The sequence below is a fragment of the Monodelphis domestica genome, chromosome 6 (assembly GCF_027887165.1).
Source record: "Monodelphis domestica isolate mMonDom1 chromosome 6, mMonDom1.pri, whole genome shotgun sequence".
NCBI lineage: Eukaryota > Metazoa > Chordata > Mammalia > Didelphimorphia > Didelphidae > Monodelphis > Monodelphis domestica.
The window spans coordinates 56,291,788-56,304,970 of NC_077232.1; the positions used below are offsets into that span (position 1 = coordinate 56,291,788).

The 13,183-nt window shown below is 42.8% G+C and overlaps 1 protein-coding gene across 1 annotated transcript; it reads left to right on the forward strand.

The window, feature by feature from the left end:
- Nucleotides 1-1,897: 1,897 nt before the first annotated feature.
- DBX1 (developing brain homeobox 1) lies at nt 1,898-8,857 on the forward strand. Its single transcript, XM_001368084.4, has 4 exons — nt 1,898-2,344; nt 3,061-3,162; nt 5,166-5,368; nt 7,311-8,857. The coding sequence occupies exons 1-4, from the start codon at nt 1,975-1,977 to the stop codon at nt 7,698-7,700; spliced, it is 1,065 nt and encodes a 354-aa protein (XP_001368121.1). The 5' UTR covers nt 1,898-1,974; the 3' UTR covers nt 7,701-8,857.
- The last annotated feature ends 4,326 nt before the right edge of the window (nt 8,858-13,183 follow it).

The window sequence follows — 13,183 nt, forward strand, 5'->3', positions numbered from 1 at the left end:
TGCGTTGGATCGCATTTACTTGTGCAATCAGTCCCTACAGATACGCATCCAGCAATATATATATAAAGCCATAGTTAACTTCCTTTTCTCTGTACTGCTCTCTTCTTTGCCCTTCCTCTCCCAGTCCCGAGTTTTCCCAGTTACGAAACTGTGCACAATATCACTTTTCATCATTAATTCTGGTCCTTAGAATCCTGCACTAAATAACTTTTTAATTTGATTCCAGAGAGAGCTTAAGCAGGCTCTCTTCCTTGCCTAATGTGATATAAATCGCAGATGCACTTTTATTGAATGGTTAAGGCAGCGACATGGAGATAATCAACACAAAACGCCACGAACAAAACCATCGAGAGAAATAAAGCTGGTTAATAAGATTTTTGAGAAAGCTTTGTGTTAAAAAGTAAAAAGGGAAAACAGCTGAAGGTGACAGTTAGTTCATGGTTAATAGGATAAGAGCCCCACGGCGAAGGCTGCACACTTCTCTTCGGTTAGGTTCAGCCTCACTAAAGAACTGAATGGAACATTTAACACATCTGTTATATCCTCTAACAGGGAAATCAGGTGAAATCAACTTCAATAGCTCCCATCACTAAGCTACAGAGAGCAAAAACATTGGCTCTGGGGAGAATTTCATTTTCCTACTTAAACACGATGAGAATGGCCCGATTTCCTAAGAGTAAGTTAGGGGAAACTAGTGGATTCTTGCTTTTCCCCTCACTCCCCTTGTGCCTTTTTACGTGGTTGGAACCCATTAAGTGCTAATACTGAAACTCAAAAATAAAATATACATATATGGATAACATAGAAGAGAAGTATATTCAAGACACTTGAAAACAGTGGAAAAGACACTATTGTCAAAGGGTGGGGGAGAAGTATGTATTTGAAGGCAAAATGAATAAGGGTACTTTTCTATCAGGAAAAAAACGAATCCTTTCAGATTCCACCACCATTAATTTTGGAAAGGAGTGTTTTTGTCTGAAGAGAATTAAGTCCCACTCCTCCAGAACCTTCATTTTGTTTTTCAGAAGTTTAGTTTGCCCTACCCTTAGCCTCAAGAATCCTCAGTGCAACTTGGAATGCTTTGCAAGTTTGCTAGTCATTTTGAGAATGAGTTTTACAGCTTGTGGGTAAATGTGCTAGATTTATGAAAGTTCATCTTTCTCTCTCCAACATCCAAGACAGCCTAACTCCACACCTCAAAAATTTGCACTTAACGGTTTTCTGTGGCATTTTATACCTATAATACTCTACACATATTGATTGCGCTCGCGGAGGTTTACGCTTCTGCGGGGATGAGGGGAGGGACTGTGAAAAAGTTAATTTTAACATTCCCTGATTTGTATTTTTATAGCTCCCCCCAACCTGCAGATGAGTCTATATGAATATTTATTTATATTCTAAACTCAGCAGGAGGGAGCAGCAAATAAATTTAGGGCTTCTTTAAATAATTCCTTTTCTATGAAGCAAAAATAATGTCATTGGAAACTTTTAAATAGGCATTTAATTAGCCTGTGTTGCTTCTGAACAAAAACCCTGCTGGGATCCTTTGGAACACTGTATTCCAAAGAGGCGGTCAATATGCAAAATTGATGACTACACGTTCTTTGTTACCAGGCCATTGTGCATTGCTTGCTTATGAAGTCTAATCCAATCATAAATTGCACCCCTGCACCAATCAGAGTGCCCAAAGCCCGCGATAAATGAAGCTCTAGAGGAGAACTTTGTTGAACCCCATTGTTCGAGCTGTCACTTTTGAAAGCGCCTTAGCGAGCTGACCACTATAAAACCAATCATCTAGCAGGAAGGGCCACGTAGACCTCTTGTCACCCTCGCTAGTTGGATCTTCCCTCGAGAAGTTTGCAAAGGAAGAAGCAGAGAACTGAGGGTGGGAGGGGGAGGGAAGAAATCTCCTGACTGATACATTGAATAAGATTATTTACTTTGAAAAAAAAAAGGAAAGAAAAAGCTACTGAGATGATGTTCCCTAGCCTCATTGCTCCTCCAGCAGTGTACCCCAACCTCCTGAGACCCACTCCTACGCTAACGCTGCCTCAGTCTTTACAGTCTGCCTTCTCTAGCCACTCCAGCTTCTTGGTGGAAGATCTGATCAGGATCAGTAGGCCGGGGAGTTACTTGCCCCGGAGCGTCCCCCAGCCCAGCCTGTCCCCTCCAACTTCGGGAACCACCTCTGCCATGACTGACACAGTGACCTCAGACCTAGTCAGCTCCTCCGCCTCCAGCAGCCGGCGAGGATGTTCCCCGCAGACTTCTGCCTCTCAGGCAAACGAAGCCACTTTCCTCAAGTTCGGGGTGAACGCTATCCTATCCTCTTCTCCCAGAACTGGTAAGTGACCAACAAGCCCAAGAATTAAGGACACATTCAAGGTCCTGATTCGGTAGAAGGGTAGAGGATGTGAGGAATCTTGAATAACTCCTTCTTCTGGGTTTGTACTTAAACTGCCCCTCACTACACCATCACCCCCGCCCCGCTTTCGCAAAGAAGACCAGCTTTGCTTCCTCCTCTTATCAAATTTCGCTACCAAATTGGGGCAAGGGCATTGAGAAAACTGAACCGACCTGAGCTAATCACCACCCCAGACAAACCGGGGCACCTTCTAATACTTATCTTGAACAAAAATAATGCTGCCCGAGCCCCGCAGTCATTTTCTTTCATCCAATGCCTTTCTCGGGCTTTTGAGTAAGTAATGGTTTTTAAAATACAGAATGATAAAAACTGATAAAACTCGTACGTGATATGATCCCTCCCCTCCCTACTCCAATCCCTACAGTCCGTACGCAGCCCTTCAGGAGGGGGTTAGGGAGAGGAAGGAGCGAAGATAAGCACCAATAACTTCAGAAAGCAGCTTGATTTACTATGTTTATGTCTTGGGAGGGGAAGGTAATTGCCGGATCCATGGCATACTTAATCGTGATTTTTTTTTTTGCTCTTAATGAATCCACTAGATTATTAAATATTCTCTTTCCCCCTCCCCTTTCCTCCCTCTCCTCTCTCTTCACTCCACCCTCCCTTCTCTCCCTCTCCCTTTTCCCCCCTACCAGAGACCTCCCCTGCCTTGCTCCAGAGTGTGCCTCCTAAGAGTTTCTCCTTTCCCTATTTCGAAGGATCCTTCCAGCCTTTTATCAGATCATCTTATTTCCCAGGTAGGTCTCAAACTTTTCTTTCCTTGATACAAATTAACTGTATTCTACTCCGCCAGCTATCCAGTTCTTTGCATACCGCTAAGTAATATTTCTCCGTCCATTCCTAGAGGTTATGCTCTGGTTCAGAGGTTGGAGGGAGTACAACATTCAAGAATCAGTCGCGCCAATTTGATGCCCTATTTAGCACAAGCAGTGACTGCTTGACATTTTGCTCCAATTCCCTGCTCTACAAATTAGCAGGAATTGTCATGGTCCAAATTTGAGGCGGTTCCCTTCTCACTGAGAAGCTGTTGGCATCTCTTCACGGCCGCCGTTTTCCCACAGAGTCAGTGCACTTTGCCATGATTCCCAACAAAGGTTTCAGCACCGAGACCAATTGGTCAGCTCCCTCTGGGCAGCCACACACAGACCCGGCACTCACTCTACCATGCTGCTGATAGACACTTACCAGCCATGGGCTAATTTCCCATTAAGGGTCATTCAGTGTTTCAGCATTTTCACAAGACCACATGGAGTGCTCCGTTGTGTGGGGTGTTTGGTGTAGTGAGAGGGATCTGGGGAGAAATCCCCCTCAACCCCCCCATCCAGCTTTTTCCAGTATTCCTTCCTACTTAACCCGCCCCACACAACAAAACAATTTTTTTTTTAAATGAGAGTATGGAATAAGAAGCAAGTAGTTGAGAAACCTGAAGTAAAATTCTCCTCCAAAACCTTCCTCCAGAGGGAGGCGCCGCCACACCTTGAGCATAGAAACTGCTAGTGTACACAGGTCTAGACTCAGTAAAAGGTGAAAGTGGAGATTTGCTTTTCAGTGGGAAATGGATAGCTGGGGGGAGGCGGGCAAAGACACAACATTGATCTCCAGATCTAATACGACCAAAAAGAACAAGCGATTAATTTTTAAAAGGGGTGGGGGATTCAACACCCCCCTCCCCCAAAAAACTTTCATTCATGCTGGAGATAATGGAATCTGCTCCCTTTCTGCCCCATCTCAATGCCTTAACAATAACAACTTGAGGTTTATAAATAGCTTTTCATGTCCATTTAATGAAAATGATTCGGGGAAGAGAAGCCCCTGCCATCAGTATTCTCCCAATGGTCTTGGCATGCAGTTGTGTTTAGTTTGAAAGTGTAAATCTCTTTTGTTCCAATAATATATGGCTTTAGCTGCTTGTCCTCAGCCTTTTTCTGTTAGTTCATTACTACACAATTACCATTCACGCTTCATTAGAATCTCTGTCTCTCCTCGGGAGGGTTTTTTTTTTTTTTAAAGGCGAAACTCTCTCCTTTTTATCATGCCAATACCCATTGGGAACCGGTGGACGTGCTAATGAGCTGCCACTTTTCATGTATTTGGACAGAATTCTTTCAGTTTTGTAAAGGAGGGAGAAAAGATTAATATTTTAAAAGATGAATACCGATTGGTTTTTAAAAACCCTCAATCCTACATCCCCAGAGAATGTTTTTCCCTTGTATTCGTGAAGGCACCTCATTTTCATCTGAAGAATGAAGAAACCACGGAGCTGATAAAAGCTTCGGAAAATCCAGGGGTTCTGGGTTGAGGAAAAAGGCGGTTTTATTTCACCTCTATCTTAGCTAATGCGCTCAGCCTTTTTTCCTCTCTTCTTTGAAAGTCAAAACAAAATAGGCTACTATTGAAACTATTTTATACGTTTCAGTTGTCGTATCTAATCCTGGTTATTACGGTTGAAAAGGAAAGTTATTTGGGCGGAAAGCGCTTTTCACTATTGCAGGTTTATAGGTACTGAGCCTATTCATTTGGGATATATGTCGAGAGAAAAAGAAAAGAAGAGGAGGAGAAAGAGAGATGGGGGATGAGAGGTAGAAAAAGACACAAGGACTAAAAGAGATGAAGGGAAGAATGGGAGAAGATTCTGAATTGGAAGTAGAACTGGGGGAGGGGACAGGAAAGAGGGAGGACCAGCTAGTGGTGATCTGGCTCCCCAGCTCATTTGCCACTTCCTCGGTCTCTCTCCTGGCAGCATCTTCCTCAGTGGTGCCCATCCCTGGCACTTTCTCCTGGCCCCTGGCAGCTCGGGGCAAGCCAAGACGGGGAATGCTTCGCCGGGCTGTCTTCTCCGACGTGCAACGGAAAGCGCTGGAGAAAATGTTTCAGAAGCAGAAATACATCAGCAAACCTGACCGGAAGAAACTGGCGGCCAAACTGGGCCTGAAAGACTCTCAGGTGAGGGGCAGCAGTTCTTTGTGCCCTGCTCTTCCAGATCCAGAGCTAGGAGAAGCTTCCTCTGAGGTCATCTCATCCAATCTCATTTTACAGATGAGAAAACTGAGGCCAGGGATGTTAAGTGAATTATCCAGGGTCACAAGGTAGTAGTTACTCAAAGCAGAATTTGTACCCAAGTCTACTGAAAGTGCCTATGGATTGAATCCAAGTACCCAGATCTCAAAGTTGGTGCGCCCCCCAGGCACAGTGGAAAGAGTTCTGAGTGTGAAGTCAAAGGATCTGGGTTCAAATCTGTCTTGTCAAATATATATCTTTGTAACTTTAGGAAAGTCATTTCACATTCTTGAACCTCAGTTTTCTCAGCTGTAACAAGGGATTTGAACTAAAATCTAGTTAGTAGACTATCTTCAGGTTCCTTCTGTTTCTAACCCTATGATCCCATGATTTGTTGTTCAGTCTTGTCCAACTCTACTTGTCCATGGGGTTTTCTTGTCAAAAATGATCCTATGATCTCCCTAAAATGCAGGGCCCCAGAATTTCAAAGATCTGAAGCTCAGCTATTCTCACTGCTGTCAGCAGGGCATCTGGAGTTAAGGGACTACAGGCACTCACCAATTGGAAGAGTCATTTTACCTTGGGGATACACCAAGGTAACTGAACCCAGGGATTCCTCTGCAGTCACTGGCAAAGTCCTAACTGGCAATATTTTCACCTAGGCAAAAAAGATGGATGAAAGGAGCAATATTCTTGTGGAGGAATGATTTTTGGGAGAATAGTCTCACTGCCCTCAGGCAGACTGGGTCATAAGGAGGATAAAATGGAGGAAAAGGGGTAGTTTTCCTGACTTTTTTTCAGTGCTTTTTTCAGCTTTGGTTGCTAGTTCCTGCCATGGGAATCCAGCTGGAGCCCTAACTTTTCTCCTCCATCCAAGGGAGTAAAGATCTAGAAAGAAATAATGCAAGTGGAGAGTTAGGGTTGAATCTGTCTTATTGGCTAACAAATCAAAGTGTTAAAGAAAGCAATGTCCTGGGGATAGAGTGAGCTACTGTGTAGGCCTGCCATTAAATATGAAAAGTTCTAGTGTCCTCTGTTTCACTGACTAGCCTCTACAGCACAGACAAGTGACTGAACTGAATTTGTATTTCTCTTTTGTGTGGTGAATGCTAGGTTCAGATAACTGTTAAGGTTCTTTCCAACTTAAAATAAAGGACCATAGCTTTTCTGTTCTTCTTTCTAATTCTAATCTTTTCCCCACTCCTTGAGAATAGGACTATAGGGGTAGGAAAGGGAGGGTACTTGAAGGGAAATGAGGAGAAAGCAGAGAGAAATACTCAAAGTCCTGCTCTCTCTCAGCTCCTCTCTTCATTGTCTTTATTCAGGCCCTCTCTTTCTCTGTCCCTTCTTCTTTCCCTCAAAGGTCTTCCTTCTCCTCTGTCTGCTTGTCCCTTTCTCCTCCTATCTCTCACTTTTCAGCTCTTTTTTCCTTCTCCCTGGCTCTCCCTCCCCTAGAGCTTCCTCCCAAGTTCTCTTTCTCCCTTTTGCCCTTCTCTCTTTCTCCTTTCCCAACTTTCCAGCTCCTCTGTCCCTCTCCTTTTCCATCCTCTTTTCCCCGGCTCATCTTCCTCCCTCTGCCCTTCTCCCAGTCAACCTCCCTTTTCCTCCTTTTTCATTCCCACTTTCCAGCTTTCTCCCCCCTTTTGCCTTCTCATTCTCCCTTCCTTTCCACATGTTCTCGTGTTCCCTTCCCTCCCTTTCTCTCTGTCTCTGTCTCTCCCACCCCAACTTTTCCAAGCTCATCTCTCTTCTCGCCCCCTGCCCTTGCCTTGCTCTCCACCTTTCCCCATCAGTTTAGCTTTCTTTCTTAACTCTCCGGGCGTAATTATACCCCGTCCTAGGGGCACAGGCTAACTAACATTTCATCCTCCTTGTTCTTGTGTCCTAGGTAAAAATCTGGTTTCAGAACCGTCGGATGAAGTGGCGGAACTCCAAAGAAAGAGAGCTCTTGTCCAACGGGGGCTGCCGCGAACAGACTTTACCCACCAAGCTCAACCCCCACCCAGACCTCAGTGATGTGGGCAAGAAATGCCCGGGAGATGAAGACGAGGAGGAAGACGAAGAGGACGAGAACTCGGCCCTGGGGTCAGCCAGTCCTCGCCACTCCCTTGCCTTCCATCGCTCTCCAGAGCACCTGCACCTCCGAGACCGTCTAGCAGCCCAGCTGCCTCCTTCCCCATCCCACTCCAGCAGCCCCAGTAAACCATCGGACTTCTCGGACTCGGAAGAGGAGGAGGAGGAGGGAGAGGGAGAAGAGGAAGAGATTACAGTTTCTTAGAAGGCCCTAGCCAAAGAGGGGACGATATTGACAAATAGGCGCGGTTTCTTAAATGCTATCTCTCTGAGGTGGGATCCCTCCCTTTCGAGGTGGGTGTTCCACTTCCAAGTAGCTTTCCCCACCCTCCGCCCTCCTCTACAGGTATCAACCAGGAATCTTCCCTGTCCTGCTAGTCTCTTTTCGAACAAAGCCTGTCATTTAATTCTGCTTTAAACAGAAGATAAGCTAGAGCCATTTTCTCTTAAGAGTCTCTCTCCTTATTACCTTCTCAATGTTTAACAATAAGATAAGCTCAATGAAATTCTGGACCCACAAACAGAGTCTGAAAGGGCCCCATTGTTAATTGCAAAACATATTAATCTCTAAGAGTTGGGGGGAGCGCCATGGAGAAGGGAAAGGCATCTCGGAGATTTCTAAGGCCTTTTGGGAAGTAGTCATACCTATTGCCCCACTCCAACTCAACATCCTTTCTGCTAGCTACAATATCCATTTGTGCCTCAGTCCTTCCTTTCAAAACTACATTAGTAAGCACAGCACAATGGCTGGGAGGGTTGGTGGGGTGGGGGTGGGGGCAGAATTCTAAGGCATCACCCACATCAAAGACTGGGATCCTTTGTATCAGATTTTAATCCTGCTCTGAACTGAGAAATAACGTTGTCTGAAGAGACAGAAAAGGTAGTTTATATTTTTATATGTGTTTAAATTTTTTTTTCTTTATAATTTATGCATCCATATTATATATTTCAAGCACTCTCTAACCACCCCCTTTCATTCCCTGGGTGATACCACCTCTAGCTGCAAGGCTCCTTGGTTCTGGGTGCAATGTGAAATGTGGATGGAGGGGATGGTGAAGCCTCTGACTTTTGCCTGAACTTTGCTGTCTTTGCACAGCTTTTATGAACTGTACACAATTTTGTACATATGTGCTGATTGGATATTTTATACCAAGGTTACTGTGAATGACACTAAGGAAGGACTGACTAGATTTGGGATTTTTTTGTGATGGCTTTTAAACTAAAAAAAGAAGTAGCTGTTTAATGGTATAACTTATAAAAATACACTTTTATTTTGTATTTTACTCTGTACAGATTTTTAAATATGTATGTATATATTATAAATGGAACAAATACCAAATAAAAATTAGAATGTTGAGATTACAGGGGAACTCACAGTTTGTATCAAATAGCACTTTATGTCACAAAGTAGTTATGTGGTCTTGAATAAGTCATATAATGTCCCTGTCAGTTTCCTCATCTGTAAAAATAATTAGAAAATAGACTAAATAACCTTAAAGGTTCCTTAAAACTCTAAATCCTGTGATTCTATCTACCAATGTGACAATGACAAATGGAAGTCTTCTGAAGACTGAAATAATCAGATTAAGTGAAACAAATGAAAACAAATTGAAAGTGCTCAAAATTACCATGATTTCCTGTCTTTCTTTGAGACCATTGCTCACCCTTTAAAACTAAAAGAGTGTTTTTGGATTCTCCCACCCCTTTAGAACCTGGAAATAACAGCTAGGACCAACAAGGGTCCTGTGTCCTGTGTTCTTTGTTTTTTTCTTTTAATGACAGGACATGGAGAGACCTCACAACTCAACTTTTTCTCTGGGTGATCTCATCTACTCCCATTGGCCTTTTTATCACCAATATGCAGATGTTTTCCAAATCAATGTGTCTAACCAGAATCTTTACTCTAAATTTTAATGCTATATTTCTAATTGCCTGATAGATTCTCACTCCCATACCCTGCCAGCATCTCAGATTCAAGGTGTTCAAAAATGAATTTATATTCCCAATAAAACAGGATCTTTCTTCCAAATTCCCTACTTCTGTTGATAAGTTGGTACCATTTATTCACTCTTGAAACTTCAGTCATTTTTGACTTTACTGCTTGTTTGAACCCTTTCCCAATCCAATTAATCTTTCCTTATTTGTTATTTTATTTCCAAATTTTCAGGTGCTTTCTTCTACTACTTTGTTTTTTCAATCAACCTAGTATAGGTATATATCAAAATGACTTCCTGCCTCTCATGTCAATCTGCTTGAGTAATCTTTCTAATTCACCATTTTGATCAAGTTACTCCTCTGTTCACAAACTTTCAACGGTTTTCCATTGCCCACTGAATCAAATATAAATCCTCTATTATCTGACCTTCCTCTTTAGACTTCTCATTCATGATTTCACTTTACTTTCACTTTCAGCCAAATGGAAACTCCCCATCCCCACTTCTTAGCTAACACATTCTCCTCTCTATGCCTGTTCCTATGCAATTTATCATGTTTATCATGGATTTCTCTTTCTTCTCCATTCCTCATCTCTGCCTTTTGCAATCCTTTCTTTCCTTCTGGGACTAACTCTGGTCCCATCTTTTCCATGAACCCATCCCTGATCTCCCCAACTTGTCACTTGTCAAATTTGGCTTTTATTATATTTATTGGAGTCCATGTCCTAAGCCCCTACGAAATTGTGTGTGGGATAAAAATTGATTACAAGTGCCTAACTCAAAAATGAGGAAAAGCACCCCATACCTATCTGTTTGAGATTCGAGTGTCTCACTCAGAAATGAGAACCAGAGCCCCACTTACTAAAATAAACAAAAGCAGAGTGAGAAGGTAGGATAAAAAGAGGCAGCTGTTTATTCCCCTTCATGAAAGAGAGCACTCCAATGATGGGCTAAGAAGTGTCAATGGACTGGGCAGCAAGCAGTGTTATGACACAGAGAGAAATGGGTAGAAAAATAAGTGAGAGAAGGGTTTTGTAGAAGAAACTAAATGACAACAGATTCTGGAACTCAGAGGGAGGATTTCAAGGGGCACCAACTGCTGCCTGGAGGCTTCTGCTTCTTGTCCCTGGAGCTTAGTGGAGATAAAATATCTGATCTCTGTTGTTCTTGCCTTGATAAAACCTACCCTTGAAGTTGAAGTGAGTGTTCTTACCCGGAGAGGAGTATTTTCCCTTACTTAGAAGATTAAATCAAAGGAGATCCAACAACTAGCCTGTATCAAGAGACAGTGTTGGTCTGAAGGTCTGAGATCAGTCTCAGTGCCTGGCCCAGCTGGGTTGGACTCAGTCATCAAGAGTTCATTCCTTGGCCAGCTAAAGATTATTTCATCTTATAAACCAACCTGGAGGGCTAATTAGATTCAGGTGTAGTCAGTGAGGGTTGGGGAATCTTAACCAGAGAGAGGCCAGGGCTTAAGGAGCATCAAGGGAAGGAAGAATTTCCCATGAGGGAAATTTAGAAGGGGAGGCTAGAGAGATTCCTTAGAGCTAGGGAAACCCAGTTCTTTAATCCCCCCTTCATAATCCTTTGTTTATTATAAATAAATCCCTTTTACTTGCTCATCAACATTGTCTTGGAGGCCTTCTTGTGAGCTGGTCCCAGTGAGTGAGACCATTGGCCTTACTTCACTGAAGGGTACCGAGGGTTCAAATATACCTCAGATAGCTAACATTATTTCAGAAGTCAATATATACACAAGGTTTTCCCCCCACCCCCTTCCCTGTTAGGTCCCTGAATGAGGCTTTGACCCCCAAATCAAAACACCTGTGCTTCCAACCAACTCAGGTGAGGGAAGGGAAACAACTGAGTTATTCATTTCCCCTTCTGTCCTTCCTCAGTCTCCCTCCCAAGCCTTTCCTGGAGTCCTCAACCAACAAAAAGGTAACAAACCAGCTTTTATTAGCTAAATGCTCATTCTGAGACTAGCACACTCAATTCTGTCCCACAAAATTGAAAGGTTCTCGATGGAAAGGCAGCAAAGGACAGGATAGATGGATTTGGAATGACAGGATTCAAAGCCTGCCTCTTAGTCTTTCTAAAAACTAAGTCACTTTATCTCCGTGTATCAGTTTCTCACTTGTAAACCTGTAGCAGCTATACCACCAGTTGTGAGAATCAAATGAGATAAGGTATATAGTTTTACAAACCTTTAAGTGCTATATAAATGTCTGTCATCATTATAGAAGGCAAATATCATATTTCATTTCTTCTCTGCATCACCAATGCCTAGCACATTCCAGATAAATGTTAGGTGAAGTGAAATACTGAGCTGAATAGGGAAAATGGTGAGCCAGAAATGACCATGGGGGCATCCAATCAACCCTAAATAATTCATTTCTTGATGTTTGCATATTCTTGTAAATGTGAGAAAAGATAATTACCCATCTATACCTTCTACCTTAGTAAAACTTGGGCCATTGCCTTCCGAATAATTTTCTATTGGGGTGTATGGGGTGCTCAGGGAGGCGTAGTATCTCTGGTATGGAGGGCTTGTCGTGCCCTCCTAGGGCAGCTCTCCAGCCTCTGACCCCCACCTGACACCCAGCTCTCACTTGTGGCTCCTAGTAGCTGCTAACGTGTGGCAGTGGTCACACCCTGGGCAACAGCTTCGACAGGCCGGCCAAACCTTGTGAGGGTAGCCATTGGGTCATCGACCCCTTGTGAACCAGGGCTTTGCTCACCCAGCATGTGAAAACTGTTTCGGTGGAACAGATGGAAGAAACTAATAAGAAGGTTCAACGGCTGAGATGGCGACGCAGCAAAGCACTGTGGAGTGCTTAGGGCGTGTTGGAAAACAAAAGACAACACGGCCATCCAATGCAGCTGAGGAAGTCTCCAGGTGTAACGACTTTTCATGCCACTGGATCCAGGATTCCAATGCCAAGAGAGTGGGACTGTCTCTGTGCATCGACTTTTCCACTTAAATCTCCTTCACGCACAAGTGTCTTTGTGCACACTCCTCTATACACCATAGATGAAAACACACAAAGACAATTGTCATCCTTGGTTACTGAGAGACTACTACCAACCAATTCTCCATAAAGGATCCAGTCTAGGTGCTAGAGGCCTTCCTCCAAGTTCTTATCTGTAAAATGGGGATAATCATTCCTAACATACTCAAATCCTGTAGATCATTCTATTGCTATGTAGTTTAAATGAGATAACATAGGTAAAACTCTTTGCAAATCTTAAAATTATATAGAATAAAAAATTATTTTTATTACTTGGTTGTCATGGCTGTCAGTCAGTCAATGAGCAATTATTAAGTGCTTAGCATATACTAAATGCTGGGAATATAAATAAGACAGAAAGAGTCCTTGTCTTTAAGGAGCTTATATTCTAATGGGAGAAGCAACTTCTTTTTTAGTTGATATATTTTTTATTTTTAAAAATTTTCCATGGTTACATGATTCATGCTTTTTCCCTCCCCTCCTGTCTCCTCTACTAACTTTAATCACATTTTCAACATGTTGCCAAGAATGGAGCTTTGACACTAAGCCATAAATTTACATAGGCAACGAGTGTTGATTTTATGTAGTCACAACACTGAGAAATAAAAGAGTTGGATATTTTTTTTCTTGTTCCCTTCACTGCATAGCAATTATAAATATTATTTGAGATATTTATCCATGCTTTAGGATTCACTAGCAATATATATCCTCCTCTTATTATTGCATTTGATTTCTTCTTAATT